Source organism: Phyllopteryx taeniolatus, chromosome 4, assembly GCF_024500385.1.
Source record: "Phyllopteryx taeniolatus isolate TA_2022b chromosome 4, UOR_Ptae_1.2, whole genome shotgun sequence".
Taxonomy (NCBI): Eukaryota; Metazoa; Chordata; class Actinopteri; order Syngnathiformes; family Syngnathidae; genus Phyllopteryx; species Phyllopteryx taeniolatus.
Genome location: NC_084505.1, coordinates 3,776,916 through 3,802,657, shown reverse-complemented (window position 1 = coordinate 3,802,657; position 25,742 = coordinate 3,776,916). Strand labels below are relative to the sequence as shown.

The window sequence follows — 25,742 nt, the reverse complement described above, 5'->3', positions numbered from 1 at the left end:
TGAGTCCTATTCCAGGTGGCCAGTTTTCAGGGCCGCTCGGTGGGGCTGGTGGACCGCCCTGGATCCCTCAGTGTGGGACGCGTCGGGTGGACTCCTGGACCCGACCCCGCCTCTCGATCGGGTGGGTGGGGTCCTCAGTCCCCACGTTGCAGGCACAGCAATTTCAGGACACTTCTGTCGTTCATTTTGCATGCGAAACGATGTCAATTCACTTGCATGTGTCCGCAGACCCACACCCCTGGGATTTATTCGCTGGGTGTGGGCCCATTCACTCATTGTGATAAATAATTTATGACTATGCAAATTTCTTGGGTATCCCCTCACTCACACTCTGGTCCTATAGACTTTTATAATTTACTGTACATAGCCACTCCCACCACACTTCAGTAGTACACCCGGGTTCACGACCCTTGTCCTGCATGTTTCCCCTCCTGTCCTTGTCCTGTCCTATCTTGTCCTGTCCGTCTCTCACACGGTGTAGCGTTACTGCCCTATTCAACACTCATATCCTATGTATCACTGTTTTAGGTATATAATGATTTTCTTTCCTCATCTTGTTTACAGTTAGTGCTATGTCTTTTGTTGTCTTCTTTTCTCACTCCCCTCTAAAAACGTTGTTCTTTTCGACTGATCGACTTTGATTCTCAATAAATATCCATCAAAACACTAAGAAACAACAGTCAATCTTAAAAAGTCCACTGTGACACAGTACAACTGTTCTGGCATAAAAGGGATACAGAACCTCCTTTCTGCTTGATCTAACAGCCGTAGAGGACAAAAAAAAAAAAAAAAAAAAGGACCCTGTCTTACAGCTGGCCAAGAAGTGGGAACGCCTACAGCGCCTTTCTGGTGGAGCAGGTGGAGTTACAGGTTGGAGACATGGAAGTCTGGACTTCCCTGTGACTCGGATAAGTGTCAGAAAATGGACAGATGGATGAATAGATGCAATTACATGCACTGATTTCTACTATAAAAGATTACTACATGCCCAAGTGGAGTGGCTTCTCTGACTACCAGTGATGCGCCTCGCAGTGGCAAACTGATGCATTATGCAAAATCCAATAGTACTTGCATTTTAAAATACAGCCCTTGCCATACTGAGAACATAGCAGTTTCTTTAAAAAACAGAACAATGATCAGTAATGGCTCAGAGGCTGACTAAAAGCAAACACTACCAACAGCTCCAACACTATAATCACTCTTTTTTTATGTAACAAACACACTGGACAACAAAATGGAGCTCATCTAATGGGAAATGAGAAACTTGTTTGTACTGAAACTTGAGAACAAGTAAATCCCATATTAGCAGAGTACCCAAATTTTTCAAATATAAGATTCAGAATCAGATTCATCTTTATTTGCCAAGGTTTTTATTATAAGAACATGTCCAATTTTCCCGATTTTGCAAGTGTGCTTCCAGAGCAATGGGTGAACATACAGAAATTTACAAAATTTATAAGTGCGAGGTATGACAATAAATAAAACTGTGACAGCTAGGTTCATTATTCAATGCCAATTGGCTAATTCTGTTCAGCTATAATCCTGTTTACTTCTTTCACTCTGGACTATTTCAAATTTTTTTGTACCACACTGCTGCTAAGCATTGTCATGCAACTGCAAGTGGTACAAACATGAAGCAAAGAGTAAAAGATACATTCCTGGTTAAATTGAGACAGGGCCCAACCAAGTTTCAAACTCAAAATCTTCCCTGATCGTCTCCAGCAAGTCTTCCAGACCTGGGGCTCATTTTGGTCATCCAACAAAAGCTTAGGGACAATCCTGCCACACACCTTGGGCATCTGTGTCTCCTGCACTGACATAGACCACACTGACTCCCTGTTCAAGCTGACATCATATTCACCATCCAATCTGCAATCACGCCGGACAAGCTGGTTTCCTTTGTCAATGCTCTCAGCCATCGTCTTCGTAGGCCATTTTGGCTTGGGGTCATCCTCGACCTCCTCACAGCCACTCTTGAAAGCGCTTAGGCAACCCAAACACTTGAACGCGACATCGAATCTTCTCCATTAGTCTCTTGAACAAGTTTGAGATACTCAGTTTGCTCCATGTTTGTGCCATCTTTTAACATTGCGTTACACAATAACAGAAGTGAAGAATATTGCAGTAAAATGGGGTCAAAATGTTACACTGTCACATAAGCAAATGGGATAAAGAAGAGAGGAAAAAAATCAAAGCCTGAATATTATAAAAGAATGAAAAAGTTGAGGCAGATCTAGTCTTGATTCTCTTGAATGACAATAAGCCTGTGAAACTGTACCTTTCCATCCATGAACTTCTAAGAAGATTTTCTGGCTCTGATCTTTTTAGCTGCTTTTAATGGTATAACTTTGCCTAAACCTTCGGCGAGCACATTGTAACAAAATACCACCGCATCTCATGTAATGCATAACATTACAGAAATGTAGTAGCTTAACAAATTATGGCATCTACAGTATGATAGACAAATTTCTATCACCTACAACAATACTATCTGTTCCATTCCACCACCACCTTTGATTTGTATAAATATACTATTTGTATACAAATTAACTGGGTCTCTAATCAAATGTGAAATTATAGAATTACACTGCAGTAAATCCCCTCCTTGAGCCGTCACCTTGTTGTGGTGGAGGGGTTTGTGTGTCCCAGTGATCCTAGGAGCTAAGTTGTCTGGGGCTTTATGCCCCTGGCAGGGTCACCCATGAGAAACAGGTCCTAGGTGAGGGACCAGACAAAGCACGGCTCAAAGACCCCTAATGATGACGACAAACAATGGACTTCGTTTTCCCTTGCCCGGACGCGGGCCACCGGGGCCCCCCACTGGAGCCAGGCCTGGTGGTGGGGCTCGAAGGCGAGCGCCTGGTGGAGCGCCCATGGGGCCCGGCCGGGCACAGCCCGAAAGGGTAACGTGGGTCCCCCTTCCCATGGGCTCACCACCTGTGGGAGGGGCCATAGGGGTCGGGTGCAGTGTGAGCTGGGCGGTGGCCGAAGGCGGGGACCTTAGCGATCCGATCTCCGGCTACAGAAGCTGGCTCTAGGGACGTGCAATGTCACCTCTCTGGCAGGGAAGGAGCCCGAGCTGGTGTGTGAGGTCGAGAAGTTCCTACTCGATATAGTCGGACTCGCCTCCACACACACCTTGGGCTCTGGTACCAGTCCTCTCGAGAGGGGTTGGACTCTCTTCCACTCTGGAGTTGCCCATGGTGAGAGGCGCCGAGCAGGTGTGGGTATACTTATCGCCCCCCGGCTCGGCACCTGTACGTTGGGGTTCACCCCGGTGGACGAGAGGGTAGCCTCACTCCGCCTTCGGGTGGGGGGACAGGTCCTGACTGTTGTTTGTGCCTATGCACCAAACAGCAGTTCAGAGTACCCACCCTTTTTGGAGTCCTTGGAGGGGGTGCTGGAGAGCGCTCCCGCTGGGGACTCCATTGTTCTGTTGGGGGACTTCAATGCTCACGTGGGCAATGACAGTGAGACCTGGAAGGGCGTGATTGGGAGGAACGGCCCCCCCGATCAGAACCCGAGCGGTCTTCTGTTATTGGACTTCTGTGCTCGTCACGGATTGTCCATAACGAACACCATGTTCAAGCATAAGGGTGTCCACACGTGCACTTGGCACCAGGACACCCTAGGTCGCAGTTCGATTATCGACTTTGTGGTCGTGTCATCGGACTTGCGGCCGCATGTCTTGGACACTCGGGTGAAGAGAGGGGCAGAGCTGTCAACTGATCACCACCTGGTGGTGAGTTGGCTCCGATGGTGGGGGAAGATGCCGGTCCGACGTGGCAGGCCCAAACGTATTGTGAGGGTCTGCTGGGAACGTCTGGCAGAATCCCCTGTCAGAAGGAGTTTCAACTCCCACCTCCGGCAGAACTTCACCCAAGTCTCTGCTGAGGCGGGGCACATTGAGTCCGAGTGGACCATGTTCCGCGCCTCTATTGCAGAGGCGGGCGACCGCAGCTGTGGCCGTAAGGTAGTCGGTGCCTGTCGTCGTGGAAATCTCAGAACCCGTTGGTGGACATCAACCGTGAGGGATACCGTCAAGCTGAAGGAGGAGTCCTATCTGGCCTTTTTGGCCTGTGGGACTCCTGAGGCAGCTGATGGGTACCGGCTGGCCAAGCGGAATGCAGCTCTGGTGGAGTTCCGACAGAACTTTGCTCATGTTCCGGGGGAGGCGGGGGACATCGAGTCCGAGTGGACCATGTTCCGCGCCTCCATTGCTGAGGCGGCCGACCGGAGCTGTGGCCGTAAGGTGGTCGGTGCCTGTCGTGGCGGCAATCCCCGAACCCGTTGGTGGACACCAACGGTGAGGGATGCCATCAAGCTGAAGAAGGAGTCCTATCTGGCCTTTTTGGCCTGTGGGACTCCTGAGGCAGCTGATGGGTACCGGCTGGCCAAGCGGAATGCAGCTCTGGTGGTCGCTGAAGCAAAAACCCGGGCATGGGAGGAGTTCGGTGAGGCCATGGAGAAAGACCTCCGGACGGCTTCGAGGAAATTCTGGTCCACCATCCGACGTCTCAGGAGAGGAAAGCAGTGCACCACCAACACTGTGTATAGTGGGGATGGGGCACTGCTGACCTCGACTCGGGACGTTGTGAGTCGGTGGGGAGAATACTTCGAAGACCTCCTCAATTCCACCGACACGCCTTCCCATGAGGAAGCAGAGTGTGGGTTCTCTGAGGCGGGCTCTCCTATCTCTGGGTTGAGGTCACCGAGGTAGTTAAAAAGCTCCTCGGTGGCAGGGTTCCGGGGGTGGATGAGATTCGCCCGGAGTTCCTAAAGGCTCTGGATGTTGTGGGGCTGTCCTGGTTGACACGCCTCTGCAACATCGCGTGGACATCGGGGACAGTGCCTCTGGATTGGCAGACTGGGGTGGTGGTCCCCCTTTTTAGGAAGGGGGACCGGAGGGTGTGTTCCAACTACAGGGGGATCACACTGCTCAGCCTCCCTGGTAAGGTCTATTCAGGGGTGCTGGAGAGGAGGGTCCATCGGGAAGTCGAATCTCAGATTCAGGAGGAGCAGTGTGGTTTTCGTCCTGGCCGTGGAACAGTGGACCAGCTCTACACCCTCGGCAGGGTCCTCGAGGGTGCATGGGAGTTCGCCCAACCAGTCTACATGTGTTTTGTGGACTTGGAGAAGGCGTTCGAGCGTGTCCCTCGGGGAGTCCTGTGGAGAGTGCTTCGGGGGTATGGAGTACCGAACCCCCTGATACGGGCTGTTCGGTCCCTGTACGACCGGAGTCAGAGTTTGGTCCGCATATCCGGCAGTAAGTCGGACTCATTCCCGGTGAGGGTTGGACTCCGCCAAGGCTGCCCTTTGTCGCCGATTCTGTTCATAACTTTTGTGGACAGAATTTCTAGGCGCAGCCGAGGCGTAGAGGGGGTCCGGTTTGGTGGCCTCAGTATTGCATCTCTGCTTTTTGCAGATTATGTGGTTCTGTTGGCTTCATCAACCCGTGACCTCCAACCCTCATTGGAGCAGTTTGCAGCCGAGTGTGAAGCGGCTGGGATGAGAATCAGCACCTCCAAATCTGAGACCATTGTCCTCAGTCGGAAAAGGGTGGCATGCCCTCTCCAGGTCGGGGATGAGATCCTGCCCCAAGTGGAGGAGTTCAAGTATCTTGGGGTCTTGTTCACGAGTGAGGGAAGAATGGAACGGGAGATCGACAGGCGGATCGGTGCAGCGTCTGCAGTGATGCGGACTTTGTATCGGTCCGTTGTGGTAAAGAAAGAGCTAAGCCGAAAGGCGAAGCTCTCAATTTACCGGTCGATCTTCGTTCCTTCCCTCACCTATGGTCATGAGCTGTGGGTCGTGACCGAAAGAACAAGATCCCGGATACAAGCGGCCGAAATGAGTTTCCTCCGCAGGGTGTCCGGGCTCTCCCTTAGAGATAGGGTGAGAAGCTCGGTCATCCGGGAGGATCTCAGAGTAGAGCCGCTGCTCCTCCGCATTGAGAGGAGCCAGATGAGGTGGCTGGGGCATCTGATTCGGATGCCTCCCGGACGCCTGCCTGGTGAGGTGTTCCGGGAATGTCCCACCTGGAGGAGACCCCGGGGATGACCCAGGACACGCTGGAGAGACTACATCCTTCGGCTGGCCTGGGAACACCTCGGGATCCCCCCGGAAGAGCTGGATGAAATGGCTGGGGAGAGGGAAGTCTGGGCGTCCCTGCTGAAGCTACTGCCCCCGCGACCCGACCCGGATAAGCGGTAGAAAATGGATGGATGGATGGATACAGTAAATCTGTTGTGGGGTGCCAATTTCCAAAAACGTATCTGTGAGCAAGCCGTTCTGAATTTAGTCATATTCCGACGTTAACAGTGCAGCTAATTTACACAATTCCACTCCCACACCGTCCATGACCTGGAACTTAGGCTGGGTGAAGATGGGCCATTATCAAGTGACGGCCACCAGACCATATGAAAGCACCATAATATAAAAGCCAAACGGTAAGCAGAGCAGCAATGTTAGCAGAAATTCGCTTAACTTCCGCTAATAACCATATGTAGTCGACGTGGGGTATTTGTTTGGCAATCTGTCACATTGACAAGTGTAATTTGGCGGCTTGAAGTGCTGCTTCGACAAGTGAAAAACTTTTTTTACCCCTTCACATATAGGCTCGTAGTAGCACTTACTTTGTCGCAACCCCCTATCTCTGCCCCCTGTCATAAAGAAAGCCATACTTGGGATTGGCTCAGCAATCTAGATAAACAGTCTAATTTTAAGGAGGCAAAATAATTGGTGGCAAAGTTATTCAGACAACTGGGAACAGTCTAACATTTAATTGTATGCCAAGTAGTATAGGCTTCATATGCAAACATATTTTACCATAATAATACATAAAGAAAATTGACCAAATTCCGCAAAAACAAAGGGGTGAGGCCAATAGAAAAATCTTAATTTTAGCAGCAGAGGCTTCCCTTTGTCACTGATTTTGTTCCGAATTTCTAGGCGCAGCCAAGGCGTTGAGAGGGTCCGGTTTGGTGACCTCAGTATTACCTCTTTGCTTTTTTTGCAAATGATGTGGTTCTGTTGGCTTCATCAAACCGCAATCTTCATCTCTCACTGGAGCGGTTGGGAGCCAAATGTGAAGCGGTTGAGAATCAGCACCTCCAAATCTGAGAACACGGTACTCAGTCGGAAAAGGATGGAGTGCCCTCTCCAGCACAGGGATGAGATCCTGCCCCAAGTGGAGTTCAAGTATCTGGATTGGAGGAGTTCAGGTATCTCTTGATTTACCGATCGAGGTACCTCACCTATGGTCACAAGCTGTGGGTCATGACCATGTGGGTCATGGATGGATGGATGGATCCAAAACAACTGTATTTAATTTTTTTTGTAAAAAGTGCAATCATGAGAGATCTTTTGTCTGTTTGTTTAATAGGCTGAAAAACTACACAACTCATTTCCAAGAAACTTAGTTGGATTTATTTTCTCTTTTCGCCATTTAATGCCATCTCATCCCAATAGAACATTTCCCTTGACCCTGAATGCAAATGGTATGTGGAGCCACCTAAGATAAGAATCCTTTTCCAGAAAATGTGTCTGTATGTTGGCTTTTGTTTTAATTATATCTTATGTCGCACCAGGCTGTTAAGCGGCAATTAAGCGGCTGTTAGGACCACAAAAAGCTCCATCTTTTTGTCTGTGTGGGTTCCCAATGGAGTCCATCCATTGCAATGTAACTGTAAAAAAAAAAAAAAAAGAAAGAAACTTCCTTATTATTTTTTAAAATGAATGAAAATAGAATAATTTCCAGCCTCAGAACCAAGGTATGGTTAACAACAAATGCATTATGTAAAATGTGTATTTTTAAATACAAAAAATGAGAGCTGGACGAGCTGCTGCTGTGATAGACTGTAGTGCTGTTTAATTCAGATTCTGGAACCCCTGTCATGATCTGTGTTTTTGTTATTTGGATTATATTTGGTTTTGTTTCATGTTATGTCTTGTTTTCTTGTGACCCGTGTAGCGGACATGTGCACCGCAACTTTGAGGCGCCACAGAGACTCGCGACCACCTGAGAACCCCCACTCCTTCACGCTGCCCTGCTCTGAGATGGCGACTAGGACAGGGTCTGGTGTAGGTCAAGTGGACCTTAACCTAATTAGCAGCTTCCCGTCAAATCTTGATTGCTGTCTTCAGAAGACCCCTTCCCGGACCAAATGGTTGGGGAAGACTATGTGGTTAATATTCACCCATGCGCGTTGAGGCTCCACCCACTGGCGTTGAGAGGAACTGCAAGCAAGAACTTGTGGACGTGCCTTTGATGTTTGTTAACAGAAGATAAAATGTCCGTTTTTATATCTTGCAAACTCGGTCGAAATATTTCAATGTATGCCTTGGTGTCTGTGTCCCCCATTCTCACTTTGACAGGTCCTCTGCAAGATTTTGAAAGCTGTTCATGATTTGAAATCAAACAGTACGAAATGTTGTATTGAACAATAAGTAACCGATCTGCCACAACCAAAGTTTACACAATGATTCTCTACGTGAAAGTACAAAGTTGGGAGTGTTTTAGATTAATATCCACCCTCCACATCCCGGTCACCAGCTCTTCCAGCTCCTTCCCTCAGGTAGGCGCTACCGATCAATGCAAACTAGAACTAGCAGACATTCCAATAGCTTCTTCCCTCTTTCACCCTCTTTCAATCAACTTCTTAAACACCTAACCTACAATTCCATTGCAACATGCTGGAAATTGTTTGTCTTTTTATATATATATATATATATATATATATATATATATATATATATATATATATATATATATATATATATACATACACACACACACACACACACACACACACACACACACACACACACACACACACACACACACACACACACACACACACACACACACACACACACACGCCACGGTGGCCGATTGGTTAGAGCGTCAGCCTCACAGTTCTGAGGACCCGGGTTCGGTCCCCAGCCCCGCCTGTGTGGAGTTTGCATGTTCTCCCCGTGCCTGCGTGGGTTTTCTCCGGGCACTCCGGTTTCCTCCCACATCCCAAAAACATGCATGAATTGGAGACTCTAAATTGCCCGTAGGCATGACTGTGAGGGCGAATGGTTGTTTGTTCCTATGTGCCCTGCGATTGGCTGGCAACCAGTTCAGGGTGTACCCCACCTCCTGCCCGATGACAGCTGGGATAGGCTCCAGCACGCCCGCGACCCTAGTGAGGAGAAGCGGCTAAGAAAATGGATGGATGGATATATATATTTATAGGGTTAATTATAGATTACTCGTGCACTCACTGTAGTAGTCGCACTATTTGCATATCTGTGGTTGACTAATACTGGCCACTCATGCCAGAGTAGCATCTGCTCCATTTGCACACTGACTGAGGAGTATCAGCAAAATTTGCGCAATCAACATTGTCCCAGACTATCGTACTACTCGCTTGAAGTCTCGGCGCCCTTTGCATAATGGTTATTGCACCGGACTATTGCAATATTAGACATTCGAACTCCTTTAAGTGCGAGAGGTATATGAATATATCGGATGGTTGGGGATAGAAGTGCATGGTAATACATGGATTTGATTTGAAGAAACTAAAAAGTACAGAAACTATTAAAGCCTATCGAGAAGGACTCTGCCAGCAAGAAAAAGAGAGCTTTTTCGGTTCACCTGCGTTTGCCTCTTGTTTCGTAAACCCTTCTGCATTACCGTGTCTTACTGCAGTACCGTGAGCTTTCTCGCGATATCGCAATAATTATCGTACCGTGAGATTAATACCGTGGTAAAACCGAACAGTGAGATATAGATATGGTTACATGCCTACTTTTGATCAAATGTTGCATCAGTTCACAAACTAATTTCACAATTCACAACTCTACCCCTATTATTTTCCATAGATGCATCAATTGTGTCCCTCCATGTTTGCTGCACTATTATTGTGTTGAGGCTGTCACGGTGGAAGACCCAAATACAAGGAGGCTGGGAGGCAAGGCGGGAGTGCAGGAGTCTCAAAAAAAAAATTTATTTTCAAAATAACAAAAAGGCAAACAAGACACAAGGAATAATCAAAAATACTTTAATGAATTGTCAAAAAAACAAAACAAGATTCAAAGTAACATAAACGTGGGGAAATAAAACACTCACCACCACAAACGGGGAAACGGACATGATTGGACTCAGGAAACTTTTGTCGTCTGACGACAATGCACCGACTGAGAAAAAAGGGAACTAAATAAAAGCAAACTGAGAAGACAACAAGGCACACCTGGACAAGAAACAAGTGGCTGGAGGGAGCTTAATGGTTAGGGACATGGTTAAAAAGAACAGGTGGAAATACAAACCTAACGTGTAATAAGAATAAACATTTTAATTAATTTAGGATAAAGTAATAAACTGGGAGCGACGTTTACGTTACTTCCGGTTTATTGTAATTTTTATTTAATTGTTAAAATCAAACTAATGTCTCGGAAAGGGCACCACGTCACATTTTGCAAGTTTAACTTTAGGCAAAATGACGACAAACCTTTCTAATCAGTCATAATCTGGAAGTTGCTACACTCTACGACATTTTGAGTCCGAGGTTACAGAGGTTTACTTAAATTCAAAACACACACAAAATATAACCACGAGTGGAATTTGATGGTATAGTTAATGAAACACACAACTACAACCACAAACTACAACAAGAAAATATCACTTAGGGTAAACGAAAGAAAGAAAATCAGGCGTAAGAAAATGGAAAAGAGGACATCGTGTGTGGTTGCTGGGCTAAAATAAATGACCGTGTGAGCGATTAATGCGTTGAGTCAGAGCGAGAGAAGGCAAAGTTGGGATTTCGTATGAAGCTAGTAATTTCCCTACAATTATTACGCACTGATGTTGTACATCATAGTAAGGTGTCATGGCCCTGTGTTTCAAGTTGTTTTTTCTTTGTGTTGCAGTGTCTGGTGGGCGTGGACATCGGTGACACACCTGTCATGCATTGTAATCATCAGCCTTTTTAGGGGGGACCGTGACAGTGTGTGGGTGTCGGAATATTCACTAGTTTTTGCCGCTGTTCTGACCGCTGTCCAAATTTAGTTCTCACTATGATTATACCACACGGACCGTTTGTCGTGTCTCCCTGCGTTATCTGTTTTTGATTCTCTCTGGTTGTGAGTTCCTTTAGTTTTGTATGTTTCGCCATCACCTGCTCTGCCATTTAATTAAAATTGTTCGGACCTCTGACCTGGAGTCTATTTTTTGGGATCTGCCCTTACGGCATTGCCGTTCATGACAGAATATTCTGACCAGAAATGGATCCCACAAACTCAGACTCTTTTCGCCAAGCGTTGGCAAGTCAGGGACATTTGGTTGGAAGAAACGAGACATCGTTACACGAGCTCAGGGAGGCAATTACGGCGTTAACGACCCATCTCAGTACGCTGAGTTCTCGGGTTGATCAGGTGTGTGCACTTGGATTACCTCCGGTTTTGGCAAAAGCACCCGCCACCAACACGGTGGCCGCGGTGCCACCCGCCAGGGAAGCTTGTCTTCCAAATCCACCTCGTTATGCTGGGGAGCTCGGCGGCTGCGGTCAATTTACTTATCAATGTACCCTAGTATTTGACCAACAACCGGTCACGTATGCCCAGGATAAGACGAAGGTGGCTTTTATAATGAGTCTACTTACGGGTCAGGCGGCATCGTGGGCGATGGCGGTCAGCAGTGCCAACCCAGCGTTTACGTTCCTCCTTCCCGGCATTCGAATCTGAACTGAGGAGAGTTTTTGATCACCCCGTCAAGGGCAAGGAAGCCAGTAGCCGGTTGTTGGACCATTCCCAGGGGGACTTGTCAGTAGCCGAATACTCCATTTCGTTCCGCATCCTGGCAGCAGAGAGTGGATTCGGCGATGTGGCGTTAAGCGGCATTTTTCGTCGGGGACTCTGTCCTGCCGTCAAAGATGAGTTGGCGGCCCGGGACGAGACCACTAATTTGGAGGAGTTGATCGGACTAGCCATTAGACTGGACAATCGACTGAGGGAACGGCAGCGCGAGCGGGCGGCGGAACGGCGCATTTTTTTTTAGTCCGCTTCCCCGGGACATTCTTCATCCGCCATGGAAGACGCCACCTGTGTTCCCCCATCCACCTCGGCGTCGACGAGGGAGCCGGCCCTGGCCATGGAGGAGCCGATGCAACTGACGGAACGTCAGAGACGCATGAGAGCGGGGGCGTGTCTGTACTGCGGCCGACCAGGACACAAGGTATCCACCTGCATGGCGAGACCTTCACGGGGAAGTGACGCTACGCGTTCCAAGCAGAGCGGCCAGGTGGTGGTGACAGCGCCTTCTGCCTCCGGAAAGAACGTCTCATCGTGTGAATATTTTGATGAAGACTTGGTACCCGGTGAATTGAGAACTGGATCGAACAACAGGAGACTGCAATTGCCGGGCGAAGTATCGGGATTTGGCGGCAGTGTGAAGGTTTCCGCGTTGATTGACTCCGGAGCTGATGAGTGTTTTGTGGACTCCTGTGTGATAGAGACACTAAATTGTCCACTGTACAGACTTAGCAAACCGAGAAAAGTTCTTGATTTGGATGGGCGTCTCCTGGCGGTTACAACACATATTACGTCTCCTCTGTGTTTATAGCTCTCTGGTAACCACATCAAATCGCGGCGATTTTTTGTAATGCCCTGTCAATCTGCTCCAGTTGTGCTGGGATTAACGTGGTTAAAATTTCACAATCCAGATATTAATTGGGATCAACTACAGATTGTGAATTGGAGCCTATTTTATCATTCTCATTGTCTGCAGTCTGCCATGTTGACTACCACCCCCCGTGTTCAAGACGAGCACATCGAATTGGCTAAAGTACCGGCTGAGTATCATGATTTGCAACTAGTGTTCAGTAAGGATTGCGCCCAGTCTTTGCCTCCGCATCGTCCATACGACTGTTCCGTAGAGTTGATTCCCGAGGCTCCACTACCATGTGCGAGGCTGTATCAGATTTCCAAGCCTGAGCGAGAGACATTAAAGAATTATATTTCGACTTCGCTAGCTGCTGGGTTGATTCGTCCCTCATCGTCGCCAGTGGGCGCCAGATTTTTTTTTATCGATAAGAAGGACGGGACCTTGCGACCCTGTGTCGATTTCCGGGGCCTTAACGACATCACGATAAAAAATAAGTATCCTCTCCCGCTGTTGGACTCGGCGTTTGCCCCTTTGCAGTCTGCAAAGGTGTTCACAAAATTAGATCTGCGAAATGCCTATCACCTGGTGAGGATGAAGGAGGGAGATGAGTGGAAGACGGCGTTTAATACTCCATTAGGTCATTTTGAGTACTTAGTCATGCCTTTTGGACTCACGAATGCACCCGCTGTGTTTCAGTGTCTTATTAATGATGTGCTCCGGGACATGATAAATGTATTCTGTTTTGTGTACTTGGACGACATATTAATCTTTTCCCGTGATCTACGTGAACATCGTCAACATGTCCGCATGGTGTTGCAGCGTTTGTTGGAAAACCGTCTTTACATCAAGGCTGAGAAGTGTGAGTTCCATGCGGAGTCGGTACAGTTTTTGGGGTTCATTGTGGAGGAGGGCCAGCTTCGGGCCGATCCAGCCAAGATCCAGGCTGTGGTTGATTGGCCAACTCCAACGTCTAGGAAGCAGTTGCAGAGGTTTTTGGGTTTTGCTCATTTTTATAGGCGATTTATACGTGATTACAGCCTTAAAGTGGGACCTCTGACAAGACTCACTTCCAATAAAATACCATTTGTATGGACCCCTAAGGCAGAAGTGACTTTTGATCATATTAAACAATTGTTTGTGAAGGCTCCTGTGTTACATCATCTTAATCCTGACCTTCCTTTTGTTGTCGAGGTGGACGGATCTGATTCAGGTGTGGGGGCGGTCCTGTCCCAGAGGTCCCCGGTCGACCAGACGCTGCACCCCTGCGCCTTCTTCTCTAGGCGCCTGAGCCCTGCAGAGGCCAATTATGATGTGGGAAATAGAGAGCTGCTGGCCATTGTCCTGGCGCTGTAGGAGTGGAGGCATTGGCTGGAGTGTACGATGGAACCTTTTCAAGTTTTCACCGACCACAAGAACCTGTCTTACCTCCGGACTGCTAAAAGACTCAACCCCCGTCAAGCACGTTGGGCCCTGTTCCTTACCCGTTTCAATTTCATCATCACTTACCGCCCTGGGTTGAAGAACGGCAAACCTGATGCCTTGTCTCGGCTGCATGGCCCGGCTGCTGTTCAGCCTGTTGTGGAGACCATTCTACCTGGGACCCGGGTGGTGGGAGCGCTTCAGTGGGAGGTTGAGAAGAAGGTGGTGGAGGCGGGGAGGGACGTCCAGGCCCCGGGAGGGGTTCCTGATGGCAAATTGTTTGTTCCGGTCGTTTTACGTCCAGAGGTATTGAAGTGGGGACACACTTCTCGGGTCGCTTGCCATCCTGGGGTCAGTCGGACACTTTTCCTCATTTCCCAACGGTTCTGGTGGCAGGGACTACGCAGGGACTTTAAAGAATATGTTTCGGCATGCTCAGTGTGTGCCCGTAGCAAGATGTCCCATCGTCCTCATGCTGGTCTTCTTCGTCCACTGCCCATTCCTTCCCGCCCCTGGTCCCACGTTGCCTTGGACTTCATCACAGGCCTTCCGCTGTCCGGAGGGAACTCGGTCATCCTGAGTGTAGTCGACAGATTCTCCAAGATGGCCCATTTCGTTGCTCTGCCGAAGCTGCCGTCCTCCTTTGAGACTGCTAATCTCCTTGTCGACCATGTCTTCCGAGTTCATGGTATTCCTGCTGATCTGGTGTCGGACAAGGGGCCGCAGTTCGTCTCTCGGGTCTGGAGGTTGTTCTGCAAAGCACTGGGGGCGTCCTCCAGTCGTTCATCCGGTTTCCACCCGCAGACCAACGGCCAGGCTGAGAGGGCGAATCAAGATGTGGAGGCTGCTCTTCGCTGTGTTTGCCATCAGCACCCCTCCTCGTGGTCTTCTCACCTGCCTTGGGTGGAATATGCGCATAACACCCTCGTTTGCTCTGCCACTGGACGGTCGCCATTCATGACTGCATACGGTTACCAGCCGCCGTTGTTCCCTTCTCAGGAGAGGGAGGTGGTCGTCCCGTCTGTACAGGTCCATCTCCGAAGGGCTCATCAGGTGTGGCGGGATGCAAGGGCGGCCTTGTCCCGTACTGAGGCTCGCAACAGGCAGTTAGCTGATAGTCATCGGATCTCAGCTCCTCCCTACTGTCCTGGTGAGAAGGTCTGGTTGTCCACACGAGATTTGCATTTGGCCGGGGGTTCTAAAAAACTGGGTCCTCGGTATATTGGTCCTTTCGAAATTGACTCTGTTGTTAACCCGGTGGCAGTTAAACTTCGGCTCCCTCCCACCATGAAAGTTCACCCTGTATTCCATGTCTCCTTGCTCAAACCGGTTTCCTCCAGCCCTCTGTGTCCTCCAGCGGTGCCTCCTCCTCCTCCGCGGGTGGTTGATGGTGAGCCAGTGTACACGGTGGGTGAACTATTGGATTCCAGAAGAAGGGGCAGGGGTGTGCAGTATTTGGTCGACTGGGAGGGTTACGGCCCTGAGGAGCGTTCCTGGGTTCCCCGCTCTTGGATCCTAGATCCGTCCCTTCTCCGGGCCTTCCACTCTCTCCACCCGCAGAAGCCGGGTGGTCCGCCAGGGGGCGTCCTTTGAGGGGGGGATACTGTCATGGCCCTGTGTTTCAAGTTGTTTTTTCTTTGTGTTGCAGTGTCTGGGTGGGCGTGGACATCGGTGACACACCTGTCATGCATTGTAATCATCAGCCTTTTTAGGGGGCACCGTGACAGTGTGTGGGTGTCGGAATATTCACTAGTTTTTGCCGCCGTTCTGTCCAAATTTAGGCTCACTACGATTATACCACACGGACCGTTTGTCGTGTCTCCCTGCGTTATCTGTTTTTGATTCTCTCTGGTTGTGAGTTCCTTTAGTTTTGTATGTTTCGCCATCACCTGCTCTGCCATTTAATTAAAATTGTTCGGACCTCTGACCTGGAGTCTATTTTTTGGGATCTGCCCTTACGGCATTGCCGTTCATGACATAAGGATTGCAGTGTCAACACACAAACGCAGATCAGCGGGTCTTTGGGGTGGTCTTCCTCCGGACCTCAGGCTGGAAAGAAGCAGGTTCGGTTGAAGAAAAACCAGATGCACAAAAATAAAAAGAAATAGGAAAGGAAAGTTGTTGTCCCATTTGGGATGCGCTCATAACTTCCCTGCCTCTGGCCCTCAGAGGCGTGCGGGACCTGTCCGGGATGCCGGCAGTTGCTCGTTGAGGCCCCGGCGACCGATCCTTGCTAGAGAAAGCGATTGGAGCCGCATGGTCGACTTCTTCGATCGAAAACGGCGGCGACTTGGTTGCGGCCGGCGTTCGCGCACGTGGTGGCCCGAGGACAAAAAGGGAACAAAAGAAGGGGGAGGGGTAGCCATAGGCGCCCCGGTCCTGATGCGTGTGGATGAGGTGGGCTCGGGATGATGGTGTTTAACGCAGAACTGAAGTCCACGAATAGGTTCCTCGCGTAGGTCCCCACGCTGTCGAGGTGCTCTAGGATGAAGTGCAGTCCCATGTTGACTGCATCATCCGCAGACCTGTTTGCTCGGTAGGAAAATTGCAGGGGCTCCAGCAGGGGACCTGTGACGCTCTTGAGGTGGTCCAGCACGAGGCGTTCAAAGGACTTCATGACCACAGATGTCGAGGCGACAGGCCTGTAGTCATTTAGAGCCGGGATTGCAGGTTTCTTGGGGACTGGGATGATGGTTGAGCGTTTGAAACAGGATGGTACTTTTCTCACAGTCCCAGAGATCTATTGAAGATCTGTATGAAGACTGGAGAGAGCTGGTCCACGCAGACTTCGAGGCAGGATGGGAACACAAGGTCTGGGCCTGCCACTTTGTTAATCTTTTGTTGTTTGAAGAAGTGTCTCACATCCTGTTCGTGGATGGTTAACGCAGAAGTCAGAGGTGTGATTGTGGTCGTTGGTGCGGCTGTGTGGGTGTGGGGTGTGAAAGTGTCCTTTTCAAATCTGCAGTAGAAGGTGTTTAAGTCATCGGCTAGTCTACTATTGTTCTCAGCTTGGGGGGATCGTCGCTTGTAATTGGTTAGCGATTGTAATGCATGCCAGACTGAATTTGAGTCGTTAGCGATAAACTGTTTTTACAACTTTGCTGCATAGTTTCTCTTTGCAATGTTAATTTCTTTAGTCAGCTGGTTTCTAGTGCGAACACCAAAGGCATGAAAAAGATGAAAAAACAAGACAAACATTGTAGAGGGGGTTTTGGGGGGTCCCCCGCAGAGAATGTTTTATTTTTTTTTAACATAAATTAAGCAATCTGGAAGACTAGAATAGTACAATAAGGCAAAATAAAATAAAACATTATTCACGCAGAAAAACATTTATTTACACCTCTCAAGTACACTGTGATGTACAAATTTAAGATATATATCACAATAATATTTTTAAATTTGGCTAATTTCTTTGCTTTTTTGTTCTGGCCTCCAACTTGAGCCAGGCCCATCTCCACCTGCACCTGATGCCTGCTTCAAGCTGTGCCACATGAATAGAATCCCCCTCTTTGAGCACTCATTCTCAAGAAGAATTAACTAAAATCATTGTCTGTCTGACTTCATTTTTCACTGTTACCAACTTCAAAGGTTAATCCAAATCCACCTTCCAGGAAAATATTAAATACAGTAATTTTCTGTTTGCTATTTCTAAATTTGAAGTTAGTTCATTCTGTGTCGTGACATAATCCCTAACATCGATCCATCGCTTAATACATTTAACATTAACATCTGTAAACTAATTAGATAATTGTAGGCGCGTTTCCTAATTAATAAAAGATGTACTAGCGGATCAATAGCTTGTTGCCGATGTTAAGTATGCTTCGCGGTTCTGCTGAGACCACAATCCGGGCCACGACCCGCAGCACTACTAGCGACCAGTGCAACAAATACGACACTGGCTGATCTGATGAGCAAAAATGTTGCTTAAACGTAAGAGTACCAATAGAGGTTGTCCGCTCCAGAGGTGGGTAGAGTAGCCAAATATTGTACTCAAGTAAGAGTCCTGACAATAATGACAATTGACAATAATGTGACTCAAGTAAAAGTAAAAAGTAATCCTCCAAAAAATTACTTAAGTGTAAAAAGTACACCGTGAAATAATTCAAGTACTGAGTAAATAGGGAGTAACTTTTTAACCACAGAATGATCATCAATAAAAGATTAAAAATACAAAATAAAATGTGAATGTCCAATTTCTGATGTTACTGTGTGTGTGTCTGAGTGTGTCTGTATGCAATTTACTCCGCGGTGTTTTCTCAAGTTATAAGTGAGCTGAAATGTCCACATTTGGATAGACAGTGCCATTAAAATACTACAATACATGAAAGCTGATGATTTTGTTTTGTCGAAATGTAAACGAGTAGCGCCCTGTTGCCTTCATAGTGACGATGACGTTCCCAATATGGCCGCCACGCAGGCACGACGATCAGCGGGTCTGGCTTATCTAGTGTGAATACCTATGCCCGGGAAGCCCAATAGAAGACATTGTGTGAGGTCATGGGGCTTTCTTGTGTCGTTTGATTAGTGAACTAGACTTACACGTCACTAGCGCTTCAATGGGATTAGCGCAAACTGCACCCAATGCGGAAGTCGAAGTCTCGCACACGAAGTAGTTGATAAATAAACAATAATTGATAAATAAAACTGCGATTGGCCTTGAGAGGATAAGCGGCTCAGAGAATGGATGGATGGATGCAAAATAAAAGTAGCGAGCGACATTTAGATCATTGTAACGGAGTAAAAGTACCGTTACTTCTTAACAGCAGAAGCGGAAGTGTTTTTTCTGGTCTCGTCAACTCCTGTGACTTATCCAAAGCGCAGGTCACGAGCGCACAGGCGGAACCTCAGGCCAATGCGCTCCCATATTAGTCCACCATATTAGTTCACCACAGAGTAACATTCACAGTTACATCTGAAATTTGCTGCACATTTAAAAAAATATTTTCCTTTGTATAATAGTTGAGCTCGCATTATCTTAGCTAACCCTGCTATGCCTTACTATTCGATCCACCACATCCCAAACTAAAATGCTTAAGTTGCACATTATTCCTATACCCTTGTTGTTTGTCAATATTTCATTATGTACACATTATTTAATTGTATCTTAAATATTTGTATTCCATTTAGGATGATAAGAGCATTGCAAGTCCCACAAAAGCCTTCAATGTCTACAAAGGCAAAACAGTCCGCTCCACTTACAACAGGAATTTAGCATTCAAACAAATCGCCCGTGGCACAGTCTGGCTGACTCATCATCATCATCATCATCATCATCCAAGAATAGATGTTTTCTTTTCATTATTAAAAATCATCTGTGGTTAAAGCAACTTTGGCCCCAGCAAGACAGTTTTTGGGGGCCTTTTGAAATGTTAAAAACAAACAATATTCTCTCATTTAGTTCTCCCATGTCCAAACAACAAGCCGATACAGAGACAGAGACAGTGAGAATTGATTATGAAATTTTAGTTCCCACGAATCTATGAATTCCTTTTCCAGTTATTGAAAACATAGAAATACACAAAATGTGGCTGGAAAATAGGAGTTAAAGAGCAATTACAATTAGTTCCAATAATCCTTTCTATTATGACGTACAAAGGGCGCAGTATGGGCACATCCTATAATTATGTACATTGTAAGCATCAGTAATATTAAGGCAACTTTATACAGGCAACTATATAAAATGATAACAACAACAAGTTACACATCTAACAAGTATTGTTATCTCGAAAGGAGGAGGAGGAGCTAAGCATGCAACACACTGCATCACACCAAGCAGGAAGAGAAAACAAGACAAGACAAAGAAGCCATGGTAATCACTAAGCTAATGTGACATGTAGAGTTGCAACACAACAGAATAAGTGCATAGGTGGTAGAGTAAACTTCTAATAGAAGTCTGGCTGGGACTATGTTACAGCGGAGAGCAACCAACTACACTATATTGCCAAAACTATTCGCTCACCTGTCCAAATAATTGGAATCAAGTGTTCCAATCACTTCCATGGCCACAGGTGTATTAAATCAAGCACCTAGGCATGCAGACATTTTTTACAAACATTTGTGAAAGAATGGGTCAATTTCAGGAGCTCAGTGAATTCCAGCGTGGAACTGTGATAGGATGCCATCTGTGCAACAAGTCCAGTTGTGAAATTATCTCGCTCCTAAATAGCCCACAGTCAACTGTCAGCTGTACGTAAAACAACGTCATGTAAGCAAACCACCAGGACAACATTGTATTGCACTTTTCATTGAAAGAAGCAGTTTAGTCTCTGTAATTGAAATCTTGTCATTTCACAGTAGATGTGAGAGGGGAGAAGGTTCCGGAAATGCCACCAACGCTGGTGAACAGCTGCACCAAATTACCTCGGCTGCCCAGTGCCCTGAACCATGAGTCGTTCAACAAATATATTCCACAGCAAAGACACTGAGAGCTTTTTTGCATTTTACAATAGAAAATCTCAAGGCACACAGCCAAAGGAAAATGTCACAAAAGTATGAATACTAAAAAAATGACAATCTTGTCTCAATTTACTCACAAATTTCCTTACTCAGTGTGACGTGTGGGCATGTTTAATTGAACACAAAGCTAATACTTGCAGGAAGCCATGATTTATTCTGTTGTATGAATGGCAACAGGTGGATACACAAGTTTATTGTACAGAAATGCCATAAGCTACGAGTGCGTTGACTTAGTGAGTTTTTTTAGATTTTTTTTTTTTTTTGTCTTGAGATGGAGCAAAGAATTTAGATACAAGTGCACTTCATACCAGCACTGCTAGATGGCCACAGAAAACTTCACAACGTCTGGTCACCATCAATTCACATTGGTTTCCTTGTGGTGAAAGGACAATATCAGTTGGTCAGAGAAGCAGAACATGAGGCACAGTCATGTTTTGTGCCTGCATTTTCTGTGTTTGCAGGTTATGTTCAGAGCAAATCGTATTACTATGTGCTTTATGCAATACAATACTGTTGAGTGTCGGGCTGCAGCTATGGAATATTTTAGTATTCGAGTATCATCGAATAATGGGGAATTCGGGTAAATCATATTTTTGCTCAGTTAAAGAGCAATTATGACTACACAAGAAAAAAGAACCAATTTCACAAAAAAATTAATGACCAATTGCTTTTCCTTTTTGAGATAATAAACTGTTTTACGTCTTAAATTCACATTGAGCAGCAAACTGTATTTTCTTCTTCAGAAATATTTCCAGTGAGACAATTTCCTCCATCCATCCGTCCATATTCTGGACCGCTTATCCTCACTAGGGTCATGGGCGTGCTGGAGCCTATCCCAACTATCTTCAGCGGAGAGGCGGGGTAGACCCTGAACTGGTCGCCAGCTAATCGCAGGGCACATATAAACAAACAATCATTCACACTCACATTCACACCTACGGGCAATTTAGAGTCTTCAGTTAACGTAGCACGAATGTTTTTGGGATGTGGGAGGAAACCGGAGTACCCGGAGAAAACCCACGCAAGCACGGGGAGAACATGCAAACTCCACACAGGCGGGGCCGGGGATTGAACCCCAGTCCTCAGAACTGTCAGGCAGCTGTGCTAACCAGTCGCCCACCGTGCCGCCGAGGCAATTTCAAACACAAATAAAAATAAATAAAACACAAATTTCAGTTTAAATTTTGCATTTTTTCTTCATAGCATTTATTGTAATTATAAAAATAAGTTATTAATTAAAAAAGCAATAAGGAGCCTGGTATCCATCTCCACTAGAGCAGCTAGCATTTTAGGATGCGACAACATAATACAGTAGGCTGGTGGATGTGCGTTTAAGATCTTAGACCAGATTAACTAAACTAAAATGAAAATGAAGACACTTTGATAGGAAAAAAATATTATCTTAATAATTTTTTTGACAAACTTTACCACTCACTGAAAGTACTTGACTCAAAATTTTACCACTTGTGGATACGATGCTAGTACACTGGAAATGTGTCTCACACACACAGGCTTAAATAACTGAGTAAAACTCTCCCTTGACAAGCAAACACCCTGAATGAAGTCCCGTTATAGTCGCACACACGCTCTACCCCTCGCCATTGTATAAACTGGCCACAATTTTGACTGTAGGCATAATTAATAGAAACTTTAGTAGTATCAAATGTATCAATCTGGGAGGGCTGGCAGTGAATGAGTTAAATAAGCGGATCCCAGAGGCCAAAAAACATATTTAAGCATTTTTTTTCTAATCACAATACTTGAAACATTCAAGTACTCGTTGCAGGCCTAGTTGAGTGTCATTTTTCATGTGAAAAGACATGTTAAAAACTAATTTTGGTGTTTTAAATTGGGCTGGAATGGATTCATTTCATGTCCATTCATTTCAATGAGGAAAGATGATGTGAGCTGTGAGTGTTTTGAGATACGATCGTGGTCAGGGAACGAATATCAACTTGTATCTCAAGGCACCAATGTATATCTGGCATCTAATAGCGACACATCAAAAACAATATATTGTTCTGTCTATCACTATATGTCGCTGGCATAGATAGATGAAGAAAGTGAATTTGTAATAAATAAATAATCAGGTTCAGACAAATTCAAATTGTATGTCCCGCAGCCCCTCTGCTGATTTCTCAGCCGTGGCATCCGGGTTGGCAAACACTGCTTTCGGCTTCCCCAAAGTGGCATGTGTGTGAGATAAAAGTGTAATGTCTGCTATATTAAAGTATTGTAGTGCCCATATATACCTTTGCAGGATTTGTGAAATTTGTGAAATGTTGGCAATTTGGTGGAAAATATGACTGATGACTGAACAGGGATCAGTGATCGCATTATTTTCTTTCTTGTTATTATTTGTTTAATGATTGCACTGTTATGCCTTATAGTTTAATTGTAATAATAATACATAATAATAAATAAAATAAAAGTTCTTCACCCGATCACTCGTGTCCTTTAAAGAATGGTTACACAGCTAACAATTCTGCCAGGTTATCTGCATTTATGAGCCCATCTGTATTTTAAATCAATTTGAAGTCGGGTGGACACATGAGAAAGACAAGAAGAGTTCGCAGCTCGTCTCGAGCTGTGGCGTGGTGACCTTAACTTTGGTAAGTTGACTATTCATTTTTGTGATCTCTTACCTAAGAAACAGCGATAGTCTCCAGATGAATACGAAGACTCCAAAAGAGTAGTCCTTCCTCCTCATCGCTCCACGGACGTTCGGACGAATCCGTCCTGTCACCTCGCGGCTTTTGGAGTTTTCAGCACCACAAATCCAGCTCGTAGCGCTCCTACTGTAATTTAGATTTAAAGAGGGCTCAAAATCACAGGCTGAAAAATGCCAAAACACACGCTTCTGTTATTTCACATCAATGAACGACACAGCATAGAAGTTGCGCAAATATATCGGTTTGGACCCCCCGAGGAAAAAAAAAAAAAAAAAAAAAAAAAAAACCCCAAAAAAAAGGTTAATTCGAAAAAGAAGACGGACCAGTGCGCGCCAGCTGTTCAAGCTCGGCTTTGGGCTCGTGCAGTGCCCCAAGTAAACACACAGAGAACCGCCCACCTCATCGGATGACTGACAGTCGGCAGAACCAATCATCTCTTCTCATTTTCCCCAAACTGAATCGCATCTGAAAGTAGAAGCCCAGCGAGTTGGAGCTAATTCAACACACACCGATGCATCGTCTCCGCATTATGCGTGCCTATAGCTCTCCATCCGGCTGCCCTGACATCTTCCTCCTGCTCTTTCCATTTGTTTCTTCCTCCATCTGGCTCAAACGCGCTTTCTCATTCTGCTCTGATGGGCAGGATCACATTGAGACGCATGTGGTTGATATTCCCAGTCGTAAAGTAGCCGAAGTTTATGCAAGTTTGTCATATGTGTCCAAAGTGAGCGTGAGGAGAGGGAAGAAGTTGACATTGTCAGCCACAATTCTGATTCGTGTTTACTGAACTTCATTTTAAGAGAATGACTATTTTTGAGGAATACACACCCTTGTTTGAAAATACTCTTTCAAAAATAAGTCAGAAGAGCTGTAAGCTCGTGTAAACTACAAAGAAAATCAGGAAAGGCAATGTTTCGACACATACAGTACAGTTTACCTTGCCCTTATTGAGGAGAGAATAAAATAGAAATAATTTGAAATATTTTTAATCACCTGCATAACTCCATAAGTGCTAAATAAATAAAGTAGGAGTGATTTCTACATAGGTTCTGTACATTGTTTTATGCCCTCTCCAGAGAAAGTAAAAAGAAAAAAGGACAGACGCTGAAAAAGGGACCCATTGCCAAACTCATTCATACAATTACAAAAAACATCCATCCAACCATCCATCATTTGAGCCACTTATCCTCACTAGGGTCACAGGGGAGCTGGCCATCCCAGCTGACTTCGGGTGAGAGGCGGACTACATCCTGAACTGGTCACCAGTCAATTGCAGGGCACATATAGAAATATACAAAGAACCATTCACACTTACATTCACACCTACGGACAATAGTTTTCAATGAACCTGCCATGCATGTTTTTGGAAACCTGAGTACCCACGCAGGCACGGGGAGGACAAGTAAACTCCACACAGGAAGGCCGGATTTGAATGCGGGTCCTCAGAACTGTGAGGCAGATGTGCTAACGATTCTGCACCGTGCCGCCCCAATTAATTAGACAATTAAGCAGTAGCATATATTTAACAAGTATTTATTTCTGTTCAGAGTCAACACAGTCTATAATACAACTATTAAAAAAGGAGGTGACTATTAACAAACGTCAGGTTTTTGTCCATCCATCCATCCATCCATTTTCTACCGCTTATCCGAGGTCGGGTCGCGGGGGCAGTAGCTTTAGCAGGGATACCCAGACTTCCCTCTCCCCAGCCACTTCATCCAGGTCTTCCAGGGGGATCCCGAGGCGTTCCCAGGCCAGCCGAAGTCTCTCCGGCGTGTCCTGGGTCATGCCCGGGATCTCCTCCCGGTGGGATGTGCCCGGAACACCTTACCGGGAAGGCGTCCGGGAGGCATCCGAATCAGATGCCCAAGCCTCCTCATCTGGCTCCTCTCGATGTGGAGGAGCAGCGACTCTACTCTGAGATGCTCCCGGATGACCGAGCTTCTCACCCTATCTCTAAGGGAGACCCCGGACACCCTGCGGAGGAAACTCTTTTCAGCTGCTTGTATCCGGGATCTTGTTCTTTCGGTCACAACCCACTGCTCGTGACCATAGGTAAGGGTAGGAACGTAGATCGACCGGTAAATCGAGAGCTTCGCTTTTCGGCTTAGCTCCTTCTTTACCACAACGGATCGATACAAAGTCCGCATCACTGCAGACGCTGCACCGATCCGCCTGTCGATCTCCCGTTCCATTTTTCCCTCACTCGTGAACAAGACCCCAAGATACTTGAACTCCCCTACTTGGGCCAGGATCTCATCCCCGACCTGGAGCGGGCACGCCACCCTTTTCTGACTGAGGACCATGGTCTCAGATTTGGAGGTGCTGATTCTCCTCCCAGCCGCTTCACACTCAGCTGCGAACTGCTCCAGTGAGAGTTGGAGGTCACGGCTTGATGAATCCAACAGAACCACATCATCTGCAAAAAGCAGAGATGCAATACTGTGGCCATCAAACCGGACCCCCTCTACGCCTCGGTTGCACCTAGAAATTCTGTCCATAAAAGTTATGAACAGAATCGGTGACAAAGGGCAGCCTGGGCGGAGAGC

General features: G+C 46.6%; 1 protein-coding gene across 2 annotated transcripts in view; it reads right to left on the bottom strand.

Annotated features, from left to right (window-relative positions):
* Window positions 1-23,555, bottom strand: part of glra3 (glycine receptor, alpha 3) — a 140,805-nt gene extending 117,250 nt beyond the window's left edge. Inside the window, exons 1-2 of one of the 2 annotated variants that reach the window (XM_061772076.1) lie at window positions 23,517-23,555; window positions 23,167-23,319 (exon numbers count right to left, since the gene is read on the bottom strand). In XM_061772076.1, coding sequence (XP_061628060.1) covers window positions 23,167-23,231 — 65 coding nt within the window. In that variant the 5' untranslated portion in view covers window positions 23,232-23,319; window positions 23,517-23,555. Of the gene's footprint in view, window positions 1-23,166; window positions 23,474-23,516 lie in introns of those variants that run through there. The other variant, XM_061772077.1, reaches the window with a different exon arrangement.
* Window positions 23,556-25,742: the final 2,187 nt, after the last annotated feature.